Source organism: Squalius cephalus (genome assembly GCF_949319135.1).
Source record: "Squalius cephalus genome assembly, chromosome: 14".
NCBI classification, from domain to species: Eukaryota; Metazoa; Chordata; class Actinopteri; order Cypriniformes; family Leuciscidae; genus Squalius; species Squalius cephalus.
Genome location: NC_137135.1, coordinates 21,084,541 through 21,110,355, shown reverse-complemented (window position 1 = coordinate 21,110,355; position 25,815 = coordinate 21,084,541). Strand labels below are relative to the sequence as shown.

The following is a 25,815-nucleotide window of genomic DNA, read 5'->3' as shown; positions in this document are numbered from 1 at the left end:
TTTGAGTTTACAAAAAGTCTAATAGAAATGTGTAGAAAATATGCTTGACAGTTTTTGACAACTAGATCAACCATTTTGCATTTAATGACTTATACAATGAACTAATGACTAGATGTTTTGAGGGGTAAGACTATTGCAATCGCAACTTGTTCAAAAAAAAAGAATGAGAAACTGCTTTTATGATGTGCACAAGTGACTAGACAGACAGACAGACAGACAGACAGACAGACAGATAGATAGATAGATAGATAGATAGATAGATAGATAGATAGATAGATAGATAGATAGATAGATAGATAGATAGATAGATAGATAGATAGATAGATAGATAGATAGATAGATAGATAGATAGATAGACAGATATGCAAAATTAAACATACCAATTGATTGGTCTGTGTCCTCCACGTCGTCCTCCCTTTAGGAATAAATACAGGTTAGAGAGAATCCTGATGAGCAAAACCTATACAATACAGTAATACAACAAAACTCACTTCTGTGTTTGGGAGTTGACAGGGTTGAGAAGGCCCTCAATATCGTCATCTTCATCATCATCAGGGCATTTTGTGTGATCATCAACCAGGGGTTGCCAGGGGTACGCTTTCTCAACCACAACCTCATCCTCCTCTTCATCCTTTTCTATTAGATTGTAAGCCTCTTCCTCTTCAGTCTCATCTGCATTCAACTCTTCAAGACTATGCAGAAAGTCAGTATTAGTCCAATGAAGAGAAGATTCATTATAAAAATAGCTGTGATGAATATTCAAAAACAGTGTTACTTGCACAAATATACACCTTTTGTGAATGTCTCTGTCTGAAGTATTAACGTTTTTGTCATCTTCTAGACTTCCTTGACTTTTTCTGGCCTCCTTTTCATCTTGATAACTGCTCTCTCTCTCCTCTTCCTCTGTTGTCTCTCCTCCATCTTCACTATCTGGAATGTCCTCTGGAACATCTCCTTCCTCTTCTGGCTCTTCTCCAACACTGTGTCCAATCCCATCTCTCTTTCCCATTACTTTCTCACTCCCTTCTTCATCATCACCCTGTGCTTCATCATCCAATCCTGCTTCCTCCTCTCCACCTGTGCCTTCCTCATCCTCTTCTTCATCTTCAATTTCTCTGTGACATATTTTCTCTTCTGCAACATGACTGTCACCATTTCCTTCAAAATGTTCTTCCTCTCTAACATTGAGTCCTTCAGATCCATCTCTCTTTTCTGAGCTTACACTACTTGGAAGTATTTCTTGGCTCCTGCTTTCTTCCCGTTCATCTTCCTCTTCATCCTGCATCACTGCATCAATGTTCTTCTTAGTGATGATAGATTCTTTGCTGCTATGCTTCTTAGATGTTTTTTGATGTATTTTGCTGATTTTTGTGTCCGACTGGCTATCCGAAGCATCTTGTAGCATAGTGGAAGAGCTACAACAGATAATTGTGGAAAGATGTTACAATAACATATGAATGTTTTGATGTTTCAAAAAAAATTATGATATATTTTTTTTGTGATAATAAAAATAGACCTAAGTGAACAATAGCCTTTGATTAAATTATTTAAAATACAAATAATAACAATGAGGCAATAATAATTGGTTAAAATAAAGTATCAAAAGCAAGTATTCCTATGGTTTTATCAACTAATGTACATTATTTATTATAACAAATACCCGCAGAGGGTGCCAACGGCCTGGCGATTGTTGTTGTCACATTTTACAGATGATCAAATCCTTGTTTATTATTGACCAAACAACATTTAATTCAAATGTCCATGTAATCTTTAATATTTGGCCACTTCTTTACGATAGAAATGCTACCGCCACTGTAATTTCTTGAAAAATAACATGTGGACATCAAAACATGCAAACTCAGAGCGAGTTTAAACTTTTATTTTGAAATCGTGATGAACAACAATTCGCATATTTAGAAACATGTTGATGTACAGTATTCTCCTGTGTTGCCGTAGGTTTATAAATGATTTCCGCATGTTGCGTTCCCAGATGAATGTTATAAGCAACCCAAACTCACAGCATATTAAAGCTACACTGTGTAATATTTTAAGTTGATTTTTAGCAAAAAACACTTTTCACAATTCTTTCAAAATTATACATTCTCATTAATGTGTAATCACTTCAACCAACTAATTAAGTATTTTCGTAAGTGTATAATCTGCAATTTAGAATACATACGAGCGAGTCGTTCGAATGGCGGAAGCCATGTTGCGCATCCATCTTGAAAATACATTAGACAAAGAGGGACATACCTGGAAATTCAAGCTTCGCCTTTTGCGTTTTTACACTCAGTGGCACCGTGACGAATGCGAGGGGGAGATTACTTATGCATGACTGCAGGCAGATTTGAAATAATACCACTGTTAAAACGCTCTCGGAATGGGAGGGGCTAGAAAGTAATATTCAGTTGGTAGTCATATACAATTTCACCGCTAGATGGGAGAAAATCCTACACAGTGTAGCTTTAAGAGATGGAGTTTGTTAACCGAGCTGCTGAGACACGCTCCACGCATGATAACAGTGCAACACTTTGCTGTGAAACACAAAGCGCGTAAGGCTTTTTCCCAAATGCACGTTATTGGCATCCCAAACAAACAGCACATTCAGAGACTGAGTTCGTGTGGAGCAGCATTTACTGTGAACGGAGCCGCTCTGAGACACTGGAAGAAACACGTAACCTGCACGCATGTAATAAAAAAAAAGAAAGCGCTGCGCTTCACTCCGAAACCCGCAGCGCATGTATTTATTTAATTGAATCACAGCCTTTGTGATTTCACAATAGCACTGTGCTATATTGTGATTTTTAAATGGTTTTAAAGGGATAGTTCACTTTGAAATTAAATTTTGGTATGTCTTAGCTTACCTCAAGGGCATCCAAGATGTAGGTGTCTTTTTTTTCGCAGTAGTTTCAATTTTGATATTTTTAGGTCAAACCGTTCTTGTCTTTCAGTCATTTAATGCAGGTCTGTGGTCACTGTCTCAAGGAGCATGCACAGAGTCCAAATTAAAACAATTCCCCATCGTCCAAATTAAACAATTCAACAAAGTAAGTGCACACTGATGGCCTAAGACACGAAACGAGCGGTTTGTGTGAGAAAACGAACAGTATTTATATCGTTTTTTAACTCTTGTACACAGCCACGTCCAAGTGATCTGAGGGCGCTCGCGCATCCTGGTGTGTGACGTGTGCGCAGACTGGTGCATAGATATATACACTAGATGTCGCCTTGGCTACGGCAGTTCATTGGAACGAATTCCGTAGGCAAGGCGGCATCTATTCTAGTGTATATATATCTATGCACCAGTCTGCGCACACGTCACACAGCAGGATGCGCGAGCGCCCTCAGATCACTTGGACGTGGCTGTGTACAAGAGTTAAAAAACGATATAAATACTGTTCATTTTCTCACACAAACCGCTCGTTTCGTGTCTTAGGCCATCAATGTGTACTTACGATGGGGAATTGTTTAATTTGGACGATGGGGAATTGTTTTAATTTGGACTCTGTGCATGCTCTTTGAGACAGTGACCACAGACCTGCATTAAATGACTGACAGACAAGAACGGTTTGACCTAAAAATATCAAAATTGAAACTACTGCGGAAAAAAAGACACCTACATCTTGGATGCCCTTGAGGTAAGCTAAAACATACCAAAATTTAATTTCAAAGTGAACTATCCCTTTAATATATCGTGCAGCCTTAGAAAACCGTCTAATAATGCTGTTCATGGATTCTCGTCTGTGGAATGCGCCACTTTACTCGACAGAAGTAAATTGCAATCGAGGATTTTTTTTTTTAAATAGTGGACTTAGTTGAATCGAGGAATCGTGACAGCCCTAAGAAGATCCATCTCTAACTTGCATGGAGTGATAAAAATGTGAAATTTATTATTCATTTGGCTTACCCTTGAGAATTGTTATCATTTTCAGTGGAGCATGATTTGGTCCCATCTCTTTTTTTCTTTCCCCTTTTTTGCATCCCAGAAACCGTGACTTCAGAGGGTCCAGCGCTGCCTTCACTACTTTCTTCTTTGTCAATTGATAGACGCACTTTAAGCATACAAAATATACACAGACTTATAAGGACAGTTTGTTTACATTAGACTAATATCAAGAAACAAATCAGTTACCAAAATTTCACAACACTAACCTGGTCTACAGTCTAGCTCAGACGGATCACTTTCTTTCCCGTTCTTCCTACGTTTCAGTCTCTGGCAAGTCTCCTCATTTGGGTTCACTGTTTCTTTTGTCACCTTTTCCTTGTCTGTCTCACTGCGTTGTGTTCTTTCCTCACTGGGGTCTGGTAAATCCATCATGCCCCACATCATGGGGCTCAACACGGGAAGTCGTGGCCAGGAAGCACCGGCAGGAGTGAAGTGAGCTGTAGGCGTAAAGCCTTGCCTTGTACCGGCCCATAGATTGTCCATTGATGGTGACTTCTGCTGGACTGGAGAATGTGATTGATGGAGTGAATCTCCAGGTAAAGAATAGTAGGGCGGCAAGGGATGATTCAAGGCTTGAAAGTTCTGAAGGTTTTTATAATCCTTTGGGATATTGTTTTGGGGGAGTCCGGAAATAAAAGGTTGTGAGCCAGTTAACCAAGTGGGTGGAAAGTAAGGATGATGGCCATTTAGGTTGCATCTCTCAGCATTTTGCTTGATGTCTTAAGAAAGAGGGTAGCGTTAACAGTTTCCTTAAAAAAGGCTGATATGGGGAGTGAGATGACATAACAGAAATTGCTAAGCATGTTACCTTTTGCTGTCTGAGTGTTTCGCATGGTGTGAGAAGTTTGAGATGGGTTTGGAGAATTGGAGGACAAAGGGTGGCCTCTAAAGTCAGACCTATGTGTGGTCTTCATACCTTCGTCCTCCTCCATCTGCTGAATAAAACTCTTTGAGTGCTGTTGTACCCGCTGGATAAAAAAACAGACATCACAATCAATACAAGTTTACACCTTTTAAAAGACATCACTTTCCCTTTAAAAAAGCACCTTGGACTTTTCAGTAACTCTCATGTCTTTCAGTCTTTTCTGCCATTGTGTGAAGTTCTCTTCCAGATACTGTTCATACTGAACCTTTTGAAGAGCAAACGTGAAGGTTAGTTCAACAACAACAAAATAATCGTATTCATGCAACGCCAAACTGCAACGAATCATTTTGTCTTTAAGAAAACGAAAGTGGGTCATGTGATGGATCCGTTTTTCTATGTATTATAATACACCCTCTGAATATAAAGTAAAAAATGTTTACCTTTAGTGATACAGAGCTTGTCACTGTGGCAGTGCTGGTAAAGAGACATCTTTATACATTATTTATACCTAAAAGTCGACATGAAAGGAAAATTGGAATAGTCTTTTCTTCCTTATGGTGACATATCCGAGTGAAACGTTTTCTCAAACGAGAAAGAAAATGTAAGGTAGGACTTTGTCCTTTGCGAATGGATTGGAGAAAAGATGAGAACAATGATGAAAATCAATGATGTGCACAAATAAATCATTTATAATAAACACTGCAATATTCCCGAAAACATAAGAATCATCAGCTTTGATTTCAAGGTGACTTTAAGGTAGTAATATGCACCTTTTAAGGTTAGATAAGATACAATGCTGTCCCTTTAACTGCCCCAGTCACTAACAAGCCCCTAAAGGTACAATTCTGTCAATACAGGTGTATTCTATATTGTAAATCATGGAAGGGTGCAGGTAAGTCCTGCGTGGTTGCTTACACGTATATTGTTCATGGCTTCGGTGTGGGCCAACATGTCATTGAGTGTGTCTTGTGCTCTCTGAAAGTCCTGCAGCAGTTTTTGGTTATGGATCTGAGCCCTGTGCTCCTGCTCACTGATCTCTAACCAGCGGCCCTGCAGCCAGGCAGCCATGCTTCTATACAACAACAAGAACAAAAGAATAATAATAATTAACTCATTCATTGATGATAAACTCAGAGTCCTCTAAAATCAAGACAAAAAATCAAGTCAATTTGTTTCTTGACAACCAGAAAAAAACTGTTAATCTAGTAGGATCTTGATGATTCTTATATAGAATTATTGTTTGATTCCATTAGTTCCAAAATATGAAACTCTCATTAACATTTCTTTAGAATTTTTGACAGCAGAAATAGTGTGCCAGACATGCAAAATATTACAGAGCAATACCACAGATAACACATTCCATTTATTCTACATTTCTTAATTCAATAAATATTGATGTTTCTTACAGGCGATGATTCCGCTGCTGTGATTGAAAATCACTCTGGAGCTGCATCCTTCTTCGCTGACTGCAGACATTAGATATTAGAGACAACCATTCAGAAAAAGTTAGTCATGTTAAACACATATACCCTGATTTAAGCAGTGCACTTTCTTGTTGTTTCAAAAGTGTATGGCTTATGCTACTTCAAGAGGAAAACAAAAGGAGATGTTATAGGCATAATGACAGTCCCCATGCACTTTCATTGCATTTTAACCTTAATCAATAAATTAATCTACATAACATACAGGTAATGTTATTTGTTTCATGGTTTCAAGTAAATGATGACAGAATAATCTTGAGGGAACTATCTACACTTGTTGAAAGACAATAGCGCCCTCTCTTGGGTTTAAACCATACGGGAGACCAATAACAATAAAATCAGAATTCACTTAGAATTTAACTCACAATAGCATGACAACGTGCAACACAACACTTCGACATAACAAACTAAACCAGGCCTATATAGAGAATTTCAGTAGAACAGATTTGAGGCTGGGACGAAACGAACAAAATAAAGTCACACGATCATTCGAGCGATTACTCACTTGTGTTGTATAGTCTCGTATAATTTCCTTTGATAATTGTCATGGCGCTCCTCCTCAGCCTTTGTAAACGGTGTCATGTTAAACTCGATCTGAATGGCAGTCAGCTCTCTCAACAACCAGCACGGATTATGAGATTAGGGATTACTCTTTGCGAAAGGGGGTCAGAAAGAAAAGGGTGGTCGAAGGAAAATCGTGCCAGGCTTTGATTGATTGCTGTCAAACAGGGGAGTTATTAAATTAGAATACATTTTGTGAATTCTTTTCTTCAAACTAAAATTCCACAATAATTATTTCCCCTTGCTTATAGCCTATAGCAAGGGAAAATAATACAAATTCTTACAGACAGAAGTCAGATGTATCTACATTGAAATATGTGCTGTGTGTTCAGGACTTTTCATACACGTGAGGTCGAGGCAAATTGCCTTATTATCAGGTTTCCATTATGACACTCATATGAAACAGGCCCCGCTTCAATGAGCTGTCTGTCTGTCTGCCTGCATTTACTTACGTATTTACTTACTGTAATATCGCTGCAAATGCTATTTATTTATTTATTTATTTATTTAGCTATTCGTGAGTAAGTAGCATAGACTTTAAGGATCGTGTGTCTAAAAGTTATTTCAAATAATAGTTTAAATGTAGGTTTTATTTTATTTACTAATAAATGTGTTTTTTATTTTGTTAATTAAGATAAATTAGCACGACACGGTGGCAGTTTTTTTTAAATAAAAATGTAACCACTGTCCTTATTTATTTTCTGCGTGTGCGCGGGCGAGTGTGTGTTTCAACGTGGAACTGTTGTAGAGTGCTGTTTACTTCCGAGGGACCGTTTCAGCTGCAACACAGACCCGTCATGTACGCGGAATGTTGTTAGCCTGCACCAGCAGTAACAGTTCATTGTCGAAACGATATTATGAATGGAATGAAAGGTCGGTATCAGTTAATACAATTGTTTTTTATAGATGAGTATTTTATTGTTCCTAACCGATATCTGAAGTTAGTGTTACTGGAACATTCAAAGTAATGTGCCAGAGTTTGCAGTGTCCTATGATTCACTACTAGTTTCTAAAGCTTCCTATTTGTTGCGACTTTTATAAATGTCCTTTAGCCAACAGACTTTTGAAGGATTTTTAATGTTTCTCAACTACCCATTTTTCTGTTTTTGTGATCAGATTCGAGCAAACGAGAATAGAGTGGCTTTACATGTAGAAAACAGGTTGGGCAGGTAAAGTTAGTGTCTCACCCAGCGGATGATTTGAAGCTTAAAACATGGCTAGGTTCATGAGTACACTATGGTGTAAGGTGGAGTCAACCGGTCGCTATCTGCCTATCGTTCTGAACGCTATTCTGGTGTTCTCCATCACTGCCGAGGTCAGCTATCTGGTGCTGATGGAGGCTCCTCTTGAACAAGCAGAGAAGAAGACTGAGTGGTGCACCATGTGGAAGGTCATGCATCTCCTCGCTCAGTACTTCATGCTGGGAAATATTACCTGGAATGCTTCGTTGTTTGTGAAAACTAACCCAAGTATCCGCGGAGTGTTTCTTGGAGGGGATGCATTGGGTCATGGGTGGAGGTAATTGGTTTGTTTTGATTGTGCGTCATTATGCTCTTGAATCCCCATTTGAGCTTTTGTGGTATTCACCAATTCACTCAAAAGTCAGTAAGCATTATGATGTGATATTTTCCTCTTCTATGGCAGGTACTGCTACAACTGTGAGACACACACTCCTCCACGATGCTCGCACTGCTACGATTGCAACGTGTGTGTGCTGCGCCGTGATCACCACTGTGTGTTTTTTGGCCAGTGTGTCGGTTTCCACAATTACCGGTATTTCCTGACCTGTTTGCTCTTCATGTGGGCAGGGCTGCTCTATGCAGTAGTCATGAATGCTGAGGTCTTCATTGTCATCCTAAAGGAGGGTGTCACTTTTCACAGTGTCATGCTTTTGCTCGTGCCCTGGATAATGCTCGTCTCGGGTGAGTATGAGATTACTAATGAGTGTCTGCTACTGCTATGAGAAATCCATAATGTCAGTAGAAATCAATGGTTCTACAATCTACTTAGGCTTATGATGCTTTTGGCAAAAAAAAAAAAAAATTCTAAAGAAATGAATACTATTATTCAGCAATCATGTGATAAGTTGATATAGACAGTAAAGACATTTATAAAGTTACACATTCATTTCTGTTCTTTCTATTCATCAAAGAATCCTGATAATGTGTCATTGTTTTCAAAAATAAATATTAAGCAGCACAACTGTTTTCAACATTGATAATAAAAAATGATGGTTAAGCACCAGAATCAGCATATTAGAATGATTTCTGCAGGATCATGTATCAGTGAAGACTGATGAAAATTCAGCTTTGCTTTCACAGGAATAAATTACTTTTTAAAATATGTTAAATGGAGAACAGTTATTTTAAATTAATATTTTAAACTATTACTAATTTAATAAGAAATAAATGCAACCTTGGTTAGCATAAGACTTAAAAACGTAAACTAAAAACTGTATAAAAGACTTCTGAATGTTAGCATAGGTACAGCACTTCTAAGGTACTTCTAAGGTCCATGAAAGCTGTGGAAAATGGTAGTGCAAATTATTAGTTTTGCACAAAAATGAAATGATACATAAATGTGTTATGACACCTTTTAAATATTCAGAAAATGCCATAAACATCTGTTTTTCTCCAATCACAGGACAGGTGACGGCGCAAGCGTTTGCTTTTGCATTCATTGCTGACACTTGTGTAGTGGGCTTCCTACTGGTTGCTGCCTTCCTCTTCTTTCACGTGGTTCTGATGCTGAGGGGACAGACCACACGTGAGTGGTACTCCACCCGGCAGCCTTACAGCCTGGGAGTGCTGGCCAATGTCAGGGAGTGCCTGGGCAAGTACTGGTACATCTGCTGGCTTTGTCCATTGATACCTTCCCCGCTGCCAGGAGACGGCATAAACTTCAAGGTGACTGGTTCACTTGAGCCCAAGAAGTTGGGTGTGCACTGATAGGTATTTTCTCATTGCAATTTCAATACACTGGCCCAGCTGATCCAGAAAGGCATGTTGTTGAGCCTGCTGCAGCAGTTGCATGCTGTTCTCACACCAAACAATTAGCAGCTCTTTTTGTATCTGAAGAACCAGCCAGAAATCCTGATTTCTAATTTCACTTTATAATTGTTTTTCTTCATTGCACCAGTGTTATTGGTTTTAATTGGTGTCAATTTGGTGGATGTCAAGTATGTAATTTTAAATATTTTATAATGCCTTTTGGTTTTGGTTCGATTGTGCAATCTTTGCTTTTGTAAAGCAAACTTTTTTTTTTTTTTTGAAAGGGGAAATATTTTAACATCTAAATGGTATGCTCTTTTATTTTATTTGCTCTTTATGTTTTACTGTCATTGACGTGCCAAATAATGTTCAAACAAATGTGAATGTGCTGTATGCCAAGCTGTCTTTTTTTTTTTTTTTTTTTTTGTCTTGAATTATACAACAAATGTCATTTTGATTGTATGGCACTGAATATTGTTTACCTTAAGTTTAATGTTTATATATTTTTTTGTTTTATCTTTCCATGGGCTTGTTATCTTCCTTTAAAATAAATACCATTTGGTTTTATTTTTTTGCAATGGAGTTATTCATAATTATTTATCCAAGGCAACCCCGCTTCAAAACTGTACCAACATTATTGTTAGAAAACAAAAATTTTACTGAAATATATATTTCCTATAAATTAATCAAGTTCAAAGTCAAACTATTATTTCAACCCAGACTTGCTCACCTACTGGGTGAAATGGTACCAAATTTAGCCTCAACTGAGCTACTACGTACAACCATGCTTAAAAGTTTGTTTGTTTTTTAATGTCAGTTTAATATTTATTTAATGCATAATATAAGGCAGAAAATTGCAAAACCACTTCAATCTGAGATACAAGTTATCCTACTAAATGTAGCTCGACCCCCTGTGGTTAAAAAAGGGAATAAAGCGAACTTGTTTTTTAAAAGTTTCTCGGCCTATTTTGTACCCTATTCGTAGAAAGTAACCCCAATACTTTGTGAGGACAGTATATCTAGTCTCAAAACACACGAGAGCTGAATATTGGCTGGACAACGGTGTTGTTCTTCTTGTGAACCCTGCATGAGGGCGCAGTTAGTTGTGAGCCTGGGAAACACCCTCGGTGACGGAGTCGAGCGCCGTGTGTGTGGAGGGAGGAGAGAGCGAGAAAGAGATGGAGGTGGATGTGATAAGAATGTTTATAAGCTGAGACAATACGTGAAAAAAAAAAAAATTCTTGCTCAATGATAGCTTAAGATATTTTCGCTGTTTCGTTATATTACTAAACATCCGAAAGGGGCAAATATCGGTAAGTGAAAGATGTGTCTATGGAAGCGGTAGGATGCTAGGGCGACAAACGTATGGCTGCATTTAAGCAAGCTAGCCCGCCGTATGTTGAAAAGAAAGGCCAATATAGGTGGTGTGAATGAAAGAAGAGGGCTTCTCTCTTGTGTGGACATGTTTTGAGAGGTGTGGTGGAGGGATGAAGGCGGTGTTGATATCGAGACGGCAGCGGCTCTTCTATCGGCTCTTCATATGTGCTGTCGGGCTCATCGCCATCATCTGCTTCGCTCAAATTCTTCATGTAACAGGTGTGTTTATTCATTAACACAGATCTTTCCGCTGCTAATAATGATATTTTGTTAAATGTTTGGTTTGTGCGTATTTCCCGTCTAACCTTATCTTATTCATACACGCACACACACAATTGAGTATTTTTCATTGTCTTGGAGATGTGGAGCATGATTCATTAACAAGTTTCTGTCATAATGTGTTTATGTGATGCAATGTGGCTGTGAATCAACCATATTATGCAGATATAATGGTCAAATCCAATAATTAGACCCACAAGGAATGAAGAACTGGGTGAGAATTGTGGGAGTGTGGGACTGCTATAAATAATCCACCCTAAATTAAAAACAAAATGTTCAAGAGGTTCTCAGAAATATGTAGACCTATTATTTTTGACATACATCAAGTGATGTGACAGTAAAACCCCAAAAGGAGTTGGGGAGGAGGAGAGCAGCAGGGAATAACTGAACTGCAGGGGTGGCAGACCACGGCAGGCACATAATTGCCTTTCTCTAAAGGGCATCACTTGGACAGCTGCTTCAGCCTGACGTATTTCACAGTGACCTCTCCAGAATCTCTCGAGCATTGTTACCTGCACATCACACCTGTGTGTTGGGCCTTCACTATCACTCATCGTCAGAGGTTGAAGGGTTGAATCAGCAGGGGTTTAGAAGTTCTTCAGACATCAGAGAAGATTAGTCCAGCTGTGTCCATTTAATCATTTAACATTCCATTTTTAGAGGTACCAACTTTCCGTTGAAATTTTAGGTGCTTATATGGAGCAGATAAAAACTTTAAACAGCTGTTTTATGACAATTAAATTAACATGACAGAATATAATGGTATCGGAACCAAATGTTTACATATGTATTAAAGGGATAATCCACCCCAAATGAAAATTCTGTTATCATTTATTCACCCTCTTGTCGTTTCGAACCTGGAACACAAATGAAGGTATTTTGAAAAATGTGTCAATGTTTTTATTATTTTTTCTGTCAGGACCACTATAGTCAAATGTGATTGACAATTAGCATACAGTTAGGATTGGTGGTATGGTTCTGTTCTGGGCAAGAATGAATGTATTGCAGATATCATTAATTCAAGATTTTAAATTACAACATAATTTGAGAATTTATTCTGATTCAAAGGGCAATCAGAATGCCAAATCATGACTGGACGAGAGGAGGAGCTGGGGATGGAGGAGGGTAATTGGCTCCTGAGAAACGTGATAGCTGCTGATAATACTGAAGGAGCTTATACAGTGATAGGCATCATATCCTAGGAAGACTTGGATCAGCTGAGAGTCACCTGATGTGAGTTGACTGACGACGTGACCTGCCAGAACTGACGCTACGCTTAATTATTATTAATTTTATTTACACAATTCACAGTCAGTAGGGTCCAAAATTGTTTGGACCACAACATTCTTCAAAATATTTTCTATTAGGTACCATAGAATAAAGTAAGTCATACAGGTTTGAAATGACATGAGGGTGAGTAAATGATGGCAGATTTTTCATTTTTAGGTGAACTATCTTTTTAAGACGAGGACAATTAGTTGATGCATAACATGTCCATGTGCTTTAACAGGTTATCATTTCCTTAGATTTTTGGCCATTTTGAATCACCATTTTGCCTTGTTACTGTGTTCTGACAAAAGTAATAAAAAATATATTTTTTAAAGTACTCACAATTAATCGACTGACAATGATCTGATAAAAGCTGGATATATATCATAAAAAGGTTTGAGAGAAAGCTGTTTATTATTGAGAATATAGCATTTCACACCTCAGGATATGTCAACTTCCCCATGAGTTGTATCAACGGTGACATTTGAAAAGCACAAACAGATGCTGACATTGATGAGGGGGAAAAATGTATAATGTGACCTGCTTCTGTGTCGTCATTCTTCTGTGTTGCTTATAATCTGATATTTTCACAGTGCCTCTAACTTTTCCAGCTTTGTCTGTGTGTGAGTAATGAGTTCCTCTGGGAGGCTGAGTCTGAATGTTAAGCAGCTCCTAAAAAGTGCCCTTGAAAATGTACAGCTGAATGAAAGAGTGTGATTTTATTTTAGTAACTGAAGCTTCACTTTGATAATAGACTGGAACATTACCATGTCACAATGAATGTTTAGACGTGGATCTATAGACATGTCAAAAACTAGAGAAACCATATAGCCTACTAGATGAAGTAGATGTTACCATCTTGACCATTCAATATTTTGTGATGACTTTAAAAAGTTAACAGTAAATTCATAATTGAAAAAAAAATCAAATTATAAAAAAGTAATTTTCATATATATAGGTTTCTGTTATGTGTAAATCATGCTCTCTTGAATCACTACTGTGCCAAAGTCTTAATATTGTGTACATATTTTCATATGCTGGCATTTAACCTATTGCAGTTATATTTGGAACTGATTAGTTTGCATATGCAAATGAGAACTATCTTTGTCATTTGGTTCTTGAGTAAACCACACCCTCTCTGGGCTCAAATCCAGTTCCACACCACACATTAATCACTGCTTTTGGATCAGGTTTCCATGGGAACTTTAGAGGATGGGAGGAAGCATTCTGATTGCCTCAATCTTTTGCCTATTTTTAAATAAGTTGGAGTTTAAGTTAGATATAGCCTGTCCAAAAGCCTGAAAAAATTATTAAATTAGAATAGAATGCAGAATATAAGCATTTTTACTAGACTTTTGCACCCTGCACTGTATCTTTGGTGTATATATATTGTCTTAAAAAGATAATTTTGTGCCATTGCAATGGCTTTCATAAAAAAGGACATCTTGGACCAATTAAACTGTATAAATAAAAAAGATAAAGGTATGTTTTATGCATTTTTACAGCCCATTCCAAAGAGGATTCAGACCTGACCTGGGCCGGGCGTAAACTAACCCAGCAAATCATCAAGGAGAACCAGACATCAAGCACACCCAGAGCTGGTGAGTGAAAGGTTGAGCAATTCTTTCTCTCCCTCTCTCTCTCGATTCACCTGTCTTTCTGTATCACATCCGTCCATATCTCGCTGTCTTTCCCCCTGCCTCCTCATTCTGTGAACTGATGCAGACAGGTGCCCTCTTCATAGTCAAGTTCCCTTTGAGGCTTGTGTTACTAAGCAACAGAATCCCTAATTTCAGAACAGATGATAGTCTGTTTTAAGCATTCAAAGTGTGCCACTTTAGAGAGATTCGTCATATGCCCTTTAATCAACTCCACAAATCACTCATCGACAGAGGTTTCGCCTTTTCCATTTCTGTCCTTTTTTCATTTCCCACTCACTTGATTATTTGTTTTTACACTTGATTTTTAATTTATTGATCTCATCTTTAGAAACGAGATTGTGAGTGTTGTTTTTTTTGCACCAAATAAATGTTCAGTGCCTCGGGTATTAAAGCTTGTGACAGTTCTGATGTCCCACAACCCTTAATGGATCCTTGCACGGGGTTGCACCTTCTGAACTTTTATACGTGCTACTGTAGTCAGTGTCATGAATTACATTTCTATCATTTAAAGGGATAGTTCAATGCAGTATGCCTTTCTTTTTTCAGACCACAAAAGCAGAAATTATATATATTTTATAAATTCCCACTCGCAGTCCATATAGTCCATAGTCCATATAATGGCAGTAAATAGCAACCAGCATCAAGCTTTAAAAAAAAAAGAAAAAAAAGTTGCTGAAGTATGTCAGAATCCATGCAACACGTGCCGTATATTCCAAGTGTTCTAGGGGGTATATGGTAGGGATTGTTGAAAAACAAAACGAAATTTAATGTAGTATTTAACGAAAATCCTGACCTTGTCCGTTGGTGTTCGGTGCAGGGCATGCATTTTTGACACTCTGTTAGCGCTGCCGTTCACTCCGAGTTAATTAATAAAAATGTGACATAAAATACAATCCATCTACTTTCTTCTCTGAGGTGAATATATCCGTTCTGTTGTAAAAACAAGCTATCGCGTTCACATCCTGTCAACTGAGAGATTTAACTCGGTGAAGAAAGTATACAGATACTTTTTTGAGATTTCTAGGAGTTGTATTACATTTAGAAACACATGTAATATATGGCACGTGTAGCATGGGACCATTCTGTAAAAAAATTCACTGGTTATTCACTGTCATTATATGGACGAGCGCAAGTGGTTTTTTTTTTTTAATTCTCCTTTTGTTATCCTAAAAAGAAAGAAGGGTATACGGCATTAGAACAACCCCAGGGTGAGTAAATTATGACTTAATTTTCATTTTAGGGTGAACTATCCCAAGGTGTTTCATTCACTGAATATAATTCACTTTAATAACATTAAAAAAAAACACTGTTTTGCTAATGATTATTTGCTTGCATTGTTCACACATCACAAATGGATTATATAAAGTTATTTCATTTTTGATGACATTTAATAATTAATCTGTATATATTATTCTTGCTTATATGTCATTACTATTTAGTGAAAGTTGTTTGCAAGGCTTATAAATATTTAAAAACAGCTAACTAATGTATCAGTGGTAGTGTAGGCTGAGCAGATCACTTTTAGAGGACAAATGTAATAAAATGTAATGCTTTAAAATCATTACACCCCTTCAATTATTCATAAATCCTTCTGATTTATGAAATTCAATAAGGGAGTACTTGGTAAATTTAATCTTAGATGTAACTGAGCAGCTGTTGGTTCCAGCTACAGTATGCATTGCGATAACAGATTTGATATTATTGCTCAGAATAATCAAGACATATTCCCCATTACATTTGGCATATTATCTAGTGAAATGGCACTTAAAATAATTGATACATGTAGCAGATTAGATGCAAAGTTTGTACGTTATATAAAAAAAGAGAAGTTTAAAAACTTAAAAGCTCTGATTGTTATTATTCTGTGCATTTAAAGGGGTGTGATTTCCTCCCTCGTCTCTTTATTTCATGGCTGTTTATTAGACAGCTGGCCTCTTCAAGGCAGTCAGAGCAAGAACAGTCTTCACGCTGATTGCATCTCAAGAAGCTGTGGGCTAAAGTATTACCAGTCCTCTGATTTAACTAGGCCTTCTCTTCCCGGCCTCTCTGCACTATTACAGATTAGCTTAAAGGCTGGTCAATTCAATTGCCACTTAGTTACAATAGACAAAAGCTTCTTAACAACCTTAAGTTAAATGCAGCACATTCTCTTGATAAAGGCTACAGTGCATCAATGAAGTGAGAAAGCACAGCACTAGATAGGTTAGTGTTCACAGATTAAATCAAATTTCCTTGGCCTTCTTTTGTTTTTGTTTTTTTCCCCCATCTAAAATACTGTATATACATCTGAATATGCGTGGATAGATGTTCCCTTATCAGTCACAATTTTTAGGGCCAAAAGAAACCCAGAATAAGGTTTCATAGCCAGTGTTCGCTCTCAGATGCAAAACCTTTATATGTGACCTTTAATGTAAACGTTAATATGCTAAATGTGATTAGCATCCGTTTCAGTTCAGACCAGAGCTGTCAAGATTGTTTCATAGTGAAAGAAGGGGTTTCAGAATATTGTAAGCCTTGCTTTATGGATTGCATAGTTTGTCTGTGCTACTGTATACTGTATTCTTAATGGTCTTTTAACCCCATCTCCATTTTAACTTTTTTTTCACTTTTCCACCCAGCTATCCATGAATTTCCAGAGGACATCTTCACTAAGGGACAGAGGAGGCATGGGGCAATTCTACTGCATGTGTTTTGTGTAAGTGTGCCACAGTCCAGTGATAAATATACAGAGAACTGTTTGGTGCAATGATTGACCGTATCAGGCAAAGTACACTACTGTTCAAAAGTTTAGGGATTTTTTAAAAAGACATTAATACTTTTATTCAGCATTACATTGATCAAATGTGACTAAAGTAATTTATAATGTTACAAAAGATTTCTGTTTCAAATAAATGAATGTTCTATTAATCAAAAAATCCTGAAATGATATGCGCAAACATATTAAGCGGCTGTTTTCAACATTGCTAAGAAATGTTTCTTGAGCAGAAAATCAGCATATTATAATGATTTCTGAAGGATCATGTGACACTAAAGACTGGAGTTATGTTGAAAATTCAGCTTTGCCATCACAGTAACAAATCAGATTTTAAAATATATTCAAATAGTGATAATGCTTTAAAATAAGGATTTTATATTTTAACATTAGTTAACTGCAGTAGTTAACATGAACTATGACCAATACTTCTGCATCATTTATTAAACTTAATGTTAATTTCAACATTTACTAATAGATTTCTAAAATACAAGTTTTATCTGTTAACATTAGTTAATGCATGTGAACTAACATGAACATGAGATTTTTAATAAACTAACATCAACAAAGGTTAATAAATGCTGTAAAAATATATTGCTCATTGTTAGTTAATGCATTAAGTAAGGTTAACAAATGAGACCGTATTTGTAAAGTGTCACCGATATAATATAACTGATATTACCTGTTAATTTCCTACTTTTTGAGTTGTTTTTAACTTAAAAAAGTTTTAAATTTGACTTGAATTCTAGTTTGACTTGTTTGCAATAATGATGCATAGCAAAATTCAAAATAATGAAATAACTAAAAATGAAAGACTTCATGCAGTACAGTCTTTTGTGAAGGTTAAGTGATGGATCTCTGCTGACCTGTCTTCTGTGTGCTGTTGTGACCACAGGCAGTTTATATGTTCTACGCCCTTGCTATTGTCTGCGATGTCTACTTTGTCCCCTCTCTGGAAAAAATCTGTGCGGTGAGTGTAGTTTGTTTCTACTAGCAGGAATCTCATTGTTACTGTGTAATAGCAGACCACATTCTGAGCTGGGGTTTGTATTTTCAGAATCTGCACCTCAGTGAGGATGTTGCAGGTGCCACCTTCATGGCAGCAGGCAGCTCCGCACCCGAGCTTTTCACATCTTTGATCGGTCAGGATCAGTCAATGTTTTTTTGCAATGCGTTGTTACTGTAAATAAGTTGTTAATAAGCAGTTGTCTCTTCATATCAGGTGTGTTCATCACCAAGGGAGACCTGGGGGTGGGAACTATTGTGGGATCGGCTGTCTTCAACATCCTGGTCATCATCGGAGTTTGTGGAATATTTTCTGGACAGGTAGATTATGCTTGTTTTAATATATTAAATATAAAACTTTACAGATTCACTTTGTTTGTTTCTTGTGACTTTTCACCATTCCTGCTTCACAGACCATCATTCTGACCTGGTGGCCGCTCTTCCGCGACTCCACCTTCTACATCCTCTCTGTGTTGGCCTTGATTCTGGTAAACAGCACTATATTTATCTATCTGTGTTTTGTAGTCACACTTAAATAAGGACATTTATGTATTTACTGTTGTGTATTTCAGATCATATATGATGACAAAGTAATCTGGTAAGTGTGCCAAATTCATTATAAAGAAGGAGTAAAAATCTTCATTGACATTTAAGTGAACCAGAGCTTATAGCATTATCATAAACATCACTGTTGTAGGTGGGAGACTATAATCCTCATATCAATGTATGGAGTTTACATCCTTATCATGAAGTGAGTATTTAACATTTTTACTTACCAGTCAAAACAGTGCTAAATATGTATGTAATATGTATTTATTTAACTTATTTACATACTTATATTTTTGGTCAGTGAATAATTTCCACAATATATAATTTTAGATTGTGTGTGTCCATTTCAAGGTTTAACAGTCAGATTTTGGGCTGGGTGGAGCAGAGGTTTGGGATCCCAGGTCATCCGTGTTTGGTGAGCAGTCTGTGCAGAGATGTTTCGGTAGGAGAGGCAAGCCCCCACTGTGACACCTCCATGATCCTCTTGAAGAAAGGTGTGTGTGTGTGGGTGGAGGGTGGAGCTGTGTGGATCATACTGAGAGGTTGTGCATTATATAGTACCACGTCTCTCTTTCTCTCAGGTCAGGATGCGGGTGGCCAGGACTCCCCGGTGGTGATGGTGGATGAGTTGATGAGTCTACACCCTCACCAGTTCTCTTTCTCAGAGGCAAGCCTCCGTGTCATGATCACGCCCCACTTCTCCCCCCGCACTCGCCTCAGCATGGCCGGACGCATGCTCATCACTGAGGTACTGGCTGGATGCTTGCTTGCTTTTTGCATGTCTGGATGGGACAGCAGCACCTCAGTTGCGCAACCAAGAATATAAATTATCAGGCTAATTTCATGTGTAGAGTTCTCATGTATGTTTTATTTGTGTATCAAATTTGTCTCAAAAGGTGGCTGCAAAAAATTATTTTGTCTTGTTTTCCAGTAAAGATACAGGAGTGAAAAGCAACATTTTAATAGTTTAAATATTTTTTTCTGGATTTTTTGATAAATAGAAATTTCAAAAGAACAACATTTATTTGAAACAGATAAAAATAGATAAAATCTTTTGTAACATTATAAATGTCTTTACTGATACTTTTGATCAATCAAATTTTTGCTAAATAAAAGAATGACTTTCTTTATAAAAAAATCATCATACTGACAGTGTATATAGTGTGTATCTTGGGTTATTTTTCTCAATCCATTAGCAAATATTTTTTTCTTGTTTTAAGCATAAATCAAAAGGTTCAGTCAGAAAATATTGCATTTGAGATAAGAAAAAAAAATTAATTCAATACATATTCTTATAAAGTCTTTAATCTCAAATTATAATATCGCTTATGTTCTATTGGAAAACAAAATAAGAAAAATAGATTTAGAAAAACAAAATCAGTGCTTCTGCTAAAATTCCTTAGGAGAGTTTAAAATAGATACAAATGAGACAATTGTTCACATTTAGTAAGAAAAATGTAATTGTTTTTTTTTTCTTCAGGAGAAAAAAGTGAGAAGCAGGAGTTTCCATTTGAGCTCATTTAATGTCATTGCTGTCTTGGAGAAATAATAAAGAGATCTCATTTATGGTTTCTCTTTCCTATGGGTCCTTTAACACGACCCATCTGCAACAGGTATGATGGTGGCTGATCCAGTCCTCAGAACGTCTGCTGTCATTTCCTGTATACTCTTCAAATGTCAGCAATAGTATTTCTATCTATAGGTTCAGGCATCCTCAGACACTACTCCTGATTTCCATTTTTGTTTAAACCCCTGGAGATCTTATGTAACCACCATTTTGTTGTTTGTTTGGGCAAATGCTTATTCCATCTACAATTGTTTACATGACTTGCTTGTTGGCTTGACTCTTGCAGCTCTTGCATGTCATCTTTAAGAGGTCCCAACGGGCTGCGCTTTACTTTGGTCTTGCGGTGTGTTCTGCAAGCTTGACTCTTCAACACTGTCCTCGCCATTTCTCATCTAACCGAATCTCATTCTGTTGAAGGGGATCACATTGGGTCTCCCCTGCACAGTGTACATCTCTCACATCTTCTGCCTGTCTTCCACAGAGGCAGAGACTAATTCGAAACAGGAGCCCTGGAGACAGCAGTGGCAGCGCATCAGGGGACATTGCCGGCCAAGATGGTCCAGGCATGGAGGGGGTTCCTTGGGGTCTGGAGAATGGAGGGGCCCTTGAGAGTGAAACGCAACCCCTGGAGGAACCCAGACAGAGGGGCCAAGGAGAGGAGTTAGAACGTGTAGCAGATATAGAGGATGCTCAGCCTGAAGAGGAAGAAGAAGAGGCAGATGAAGAACAACCCTTCAGACCTCTTACTGTGCCAGGTGAGTGAATATTAAGGATGAATTACAGATGTTTTTCTTAAACAATTCGCAATCGTTCCACAATTAACAAAAGTAACATAAATATTCATTTAAAAACCAATGATTTGTATCATGAATATTTTTAATATATGAAACGAGTAAGCTTTTTTGTGGAATCCTTATAGTACTCTGTGATGTTGCTGAAAAATTAGATTCATCCAGAATCATTTTAGAATTTGATTATGACTCCCTGAATCAAAAACAAACTGAATCATGCTCTAGTGGGTATGTTTATAAATTATACCAAAACATTAAATTAAAACATTATTCAGATTATTCAGAATAACAGGACAACACATTGAGTTTATTGTGGTTCATCTGTCTCAATTTTTTTCCCCCACATCCTGATTAGGAGAATGGTCCTCATTTTTAGCCCATTAAGGTCCATAATCCATTAGTCTAAGAGCCATTTCTAGATAATGGGACCATGCATTTTAGATTTGTACACTAGTGTTATGATTACAGAAAAGTGATGAGAGCTCTCAAATCTCTCGGGGCTGATGCGCCTTGCAATCAAATGAACTCCATCACTGCTGAACAATTGAACATGTTACTGAAGATGGCAGGAAGGGTGAAAATGCGATTTGAAGAGCTCAAAAGGGATCCCTTTGAAACGTTTCAGTAAAAGCAAGGAAAATAAAGAGAGATCATTAATGTTTCATTCAAGTATCATTGTCTATATTGACAGTCTTTGTTCTGTGACATTTGAATGTATGTGATACTGCCTTTGTCCTGTAGGTGGCGTTAAGGAGCCTTGCATGCAATGGTAATGATTTGAAGTACTTTTATCCACAGAGGGGCGCTGGGAGCAAGTGAAGTGGTTGTTTGCATGGCCTTTAGGCTTCCTGCTGTACTACACTGTCCCTAACTGTGTTTTGCCGCGCTGGGAGCGCTGGTTCATGGTTACCTTTGTGGCCTCAACACTCTGGATTGCCGTGTTCTCCTACCTCATGGTGTGGATGGTGAGATCAGCCCTTCGGTGCTCATTGTCACTGCAAAAACACCATGTGGAAATGTTTGTTTGTCTCAAAATATGTAGAATGGCCTGTTAGGATTTCTGTTTAACATACAGTATCTTTGTTGCAGGTCACCATCATCAGTTTTACATTGGACATTCCAGATGTTGTCATGGGTATTACCTTTCTAGCAGCAGGCACTAGTGTCCCAGACTGCATGGCTAGTCTCATAGTTGCCCGTCAAGGTGCTAAGATCACCCCACTCTTCCTTTTCTTGACCACATATTCAGTTTTATTGATGAATGAATGAATGAATGTGTCTGGTGCTGCAGGTATGGGAGACATGGCTGTGTCCAACTCTATCGGCAGCAACATCTTTGACATTCTGCTGGGTCTTGGTTTCCCATGGGCTTTGCGCACTCTAGTGGTTGATTATGGGTCAATAGTGAGTTTTCATTTTTTTAAATTAGGAATTAATCTGTGATGCATTGCGATTCTTTCTCAAACTGTTTTGGATGGATCCACAAAAATTAAGTTCAATTAAAGTAAAAAAAAAAAAACTATTATATAATAATTATAAAATAATCATAAAAAAAAATGTATAATGAAATGAAATTAATACATTTAAAGCAAATTAAACTTTTAAAAATCTTGAGACTCCTGCTGTTCCATCCCTAATTTTAACTTACTATTTCTATCCTTTCTATTTGATTTAATTCGCCATATGAAACAGAAACAATTTTGTGAATTGTGCAGTATTTTTGTGTTATTTATATACTATTATAGGTTTTATTAATATTTTGGATTTAGCTTTTATTTTTATATTTACATTTTTTATTTTTACTTTAGTGTAATAAGTTTTAGTTATTTTATGTGCTTTTTTCATTTTTATTAGTTTTGAAGAAAAAAAACTATTCAGGTTTTAGTTGACACTAACAAAAATCTAAAAATCTTGGGTCAGAAAATGTTTCGATATTAATATTAATAACCCTGGTTCTGCGTGCTGTGTGCCGTGTTCTTACAGCAGTTTCTCCTGGTCTTCCTCTAGGTCTTCATTAACAGTAAGGGGCTGGTGTACTCTGTGATTCTCCTTCTCGCTTCTGTTTTTCTTACTGTAAGTTCATCATTGAGAATTTGACAACTCTGGTCTCATATTATTTTGTAATGTTCGTCTCATGGCATGTGCATGGTCTGTTTTCTGTCTGTCTGCACAGGTACTGAGCGTGCACCTGAACCACTGGAGGCTGGACCGGAGGTTAGGCCTTGGGCTTATGTTCCTCTATGCCATCTTCCTGCTCTGCGCCATCTGCTTTGAGAAACTCTAGATCACACTATTCGTGTTTTGCTTAGCTGTAGGATAAATCTAGTCAAAGATAAGCATATTTTAGCCCCAGTCACTGCCTTATTAGTAGCGGTTATTTCAGCCATGGTTTGAACCGTGACTCTCCTCTGGTACGTTAAGAACGGTCGAGTTCTACACACGGCTTTAAGCCAATCACCCGCTAGACAGTGCTGCCAAACTCAAGGAGACTGTACTGCATACCGTACCTCTGAAACATTTCTACTTAACATACAGAGCTTCTTTAAGAAAACAAAAATCAATCATACAAGATGTGATGAATTTATAAAGCAGTGTTAAATGTTTACAGCACACGGAACACTTCCTCTAACCTCGTCTTTTGCATATTTCTATTCTGAAATCTTGTAATCACAGTTCAAGCATGGTGCGAAGAAAAAAACTGACATTGGAAAAGTGTTACTACTGAAAAAAAGATTTCTATTAACTCTTGTAACAGAGATACACTCAATTTATTGCGTTACTTTGCCTTATTTATTTTGGATGTTAGCTCTGTAAAAAAAGTGGTTTTGAGGATTTTCCTGTTTTAGGATATTTAAGAGCAGTCTGTCACTTTTTGTGTTGTTCCTTAAAAAAAGAAAATATTCTGGTACTTTGGAAGACTGTTGTTATAGTATTACCGATTAACCAAAAACATCCCCTGTCTTTGGTAAGTGTTTACATACCAAACATGCAGAGTTTTATATAAAGTGTCACTTAGAGGTGTCTGTTGCACATTTTGATATGTTGTAATGAAATAGTTACTTTTGTGCCCCACTGCAACATGAACTATGAACATGAGAAAGTAACAATCAATTCAATTGTAGCCATTATTCACAAATAACTGCTTTATACACAGGTCTTTACAATTTAATAAATATATTTTCACACTATGAATGACACCTTAATAAACAACAGACCTTAATTGGTCTTTGCACCAAATGAAAATGTTTGGAATTCAATAATGTAATATAATCTTATAAACAATAAAATCCTATATTGCGTACTGTCTATGGAACAGATAATGAATTATTATTGATATAATATATTAACAATCAAAGGCATCCACTGTTTGATCTGAAATTTATTTGGTTAATTCTGGTACAGATATTTTTGACCTTTGACTTTGTATCCTGATTAAACATGCTTATGTTTCAGTTATGTTGTGTATTTAATTTGTATTGCTTAAAAAGTCCCGTACCAATAGTCAATATTTTCTTGCTTGTGGTTTGCAGTTCTCTTAGTACTAATGAGCAAAATTGTAAATTATTTAATTTCTCTTCTTAAATGTCCACTCATGATAAAAAGTGTGTTAATTAAATTAACGTGAGAATAAAATAGTAACTGACGTGACAAGTTACAGCCTGACTGCTGTAAACTCATTATGCCACTGTTTAAGATTCAGTTCTTCCCTGTTTATTTTCATTTTAAACGTCACATAATGATGATATGGCTCATTATTACCATCTCACCATTTGTTACAGTTCTGTCTATATTCTTAAAGATATTTGTATGTTGTTGAGTGCAATAAAACAAGGTCTGTGCAATACCGAAGATCATCACTCCAATGAGTCATTTGCATTGTTCCCCATTTGAAATAAAGTTTCATTTTTGTGAAAACATACGTCTAGAGATGCTGCGTTCTTAAGAGTTTATTTATAAGCATTATGGGAACTACATTTTTTATGGAAGAATGTTGCATAGTCTCATGGAAACTGTTAACAGAATGGATAAACATTTATCATAAGAACATATGAGCAAAAACAACATAACATCATTATATCATGTGATCTAGCAGTGTGCTGAGATGTTAAGAAGTGCGTTTATCAGTACATTTGTATATCATTTCTTTTAAAATGCTTGAAGCAAGCTTTATCTTGTCCTTTAACTTACATAGGCCCAGCATAATAAAACAAGAGACATTTAATGAGGTACAATATTGTTCACTATGTTCAAGACATTAGGGTCAGTAAGATTTTTTATATAAATTTGTACTCTTATTCTTTTTACTATATACTTTTATTTCTTAACTTCCACAAAAGTACTAAGAAATGTTTCTTGAACATCATATTAGAATGATTTCTGAAGGATCATGTGACACTGAAGACTGGAGTAATGATGCTGAAAATTCAGCTTTGCCATTACAGGAATAAATTACATTTTCAAATATATTCAAATAGAAGACTGTTATTTTAAATTGTAATAATATTTCACAATATTACTGTGTTCACTGTATTTTTGATCAAATAAATGCAGCCTTAGTGAGCATGAGACTTTTTCAAAAACACTAAAAAAACTTTCGACCAATGTTGAATGGTACCAGGGTGTATTCCTTGACATTTAACTTAACAAATGAGCATAGCATAGACTGATAAATAAAGTTATTATTATTTTTTATTTTTTTAAGAATTTTAGTTAACTAAACCA

At 36.8% G+C, this 25,815-nt stretch overlaps 3 protein-coding genes across 6 annotated transcripts in view; 2 read left to right on the top strand and 1 right to left on the bottom strand.

Moving 5' to 3' along the window:
• Positions 1-6,944, bottom strand: part of LOC307171154 (uncharacterized protein) — an 11,494-nt gene extending 4,550 nt beyond the window's left edge. The window contains exons 1-10 of the mRNA XM_079892608.1: positions 6,798-6,944; positions 6,218-6,277; positions 5,727-5,883; positions 4,993-5,076; positions 4,755-4,914; positions 4,153-4,665; positions 3,908-4,052; positions 792-1,415; positions 492-692; positions 381-415 (exon numbers count right to left, since the gene is read on the bottom strand). Coding sequence (XP_079748734.1) covers positions 381-415; positions 492-692; positions 792-1,415; positions 3,908-4,052; positions 4,153-4,665; positions 4,755-4,914; positions 4,993-5,076; positions 5,727-5,883; positions 6,218-6,277; positions 6,798-6,874 — 2,056 coding nt within the window. The 5' untranslated portion in view covers positions 6,875-6,944. The remainder of the gene's footprint in view (positions 1-380; positions 416-491; positions 693-791; positions 1,416-3,907; positions 4,053-4,152; positions 4,666-4,754; positions 4,915-4,992; positions 5,077-5,726; positions 5,884-6,217; positions 6,278-6,797) is intronic.
• A 650-nt stretch (positions 6,945-7,594) lies between these two features.
• zdhhc24 (zDHHC palmitoyltransferase 24) lies at positions 7,595-10,410 on the top strand. 2 transcript variants are annotated; one of them, XM_079892607.1, is made up of 4 exons: positions 7,595-7,726; positions 8,174-8,371; positions 8,498-8,775; positions 9,497-10,410. In XM_079892607.1, exons 1-4 carry the CDS (start codon positions 7,662-7,664, stop codon positions 9,799-9,801), a joined length of 846 nt encoding a protein of 281 aa, XP_079748733.1. In that variant the 5' UTR covers positions 7,595-7,661; the 3' UTR covers positions 9,802-10,410. The 2 variants fall into 2 exon arrangements, with proteins under 2 accessions (XP_079748733.1, XP_079748732.1); XM_079892606.1 differs by lacking the exon at positions 7,595-7,726 and having other exon boundaries at positions 7,979-8,371.
• A 468-nt stretch (positions 10,411-10,878) lies between these two features.
• slc24a6a (solute carrier family 24 member 6a) lies at positions 10,879-24,171 on the top strand. Of its 3 annotated transcripts, XM_079892604.1 has the most exons (18): positions 10,976-11,156; positions 11,316-11,439; positions 14,274-14,369; positions 17,048-17,124; positions 18,077-18,151; positions 18,239-18,323; positions 18,404-18,507; positions 18,600-18,674; positions 18,759-18,784; positions 18,884-18,937; positions 19,087-19,229; positions 19,317-19,483; positions 20,784-21,057; positions 21,892-22,058; positions 22,183-22,297; positions 22,385-22,497; positions 23,101-23,166; positions 23,267-24,171. In XM_079892604.1, the coding sequence occupies exons 2-18, from the start codon at positions 11,331-11,333 to the stop codon at positions 23,375-23,377; spliced, it is 1,857 nt and encodes a 618-aa protein (XP_079748730.1). In that variant the 5' UTR covers positions 10,976-11,156; positions 11,316-11,330; the 3' UTR covers positions 23,378-24,171. The 3 variants fall into 3 exon arrangements, with proteins under 3 accessions (XP_079748729.1, XP_079748730.1, XP_079748731.1); XM_079892603.1 differs by having other exon boundaries at positions 10,879-11,439; XM_079892605.1 differs by having other exon boundaries at positions 10,991-11,439; positions 19,317-19,402.
• Positions 24,172-25,815: the final 1,644 nt, after the last annotated feature.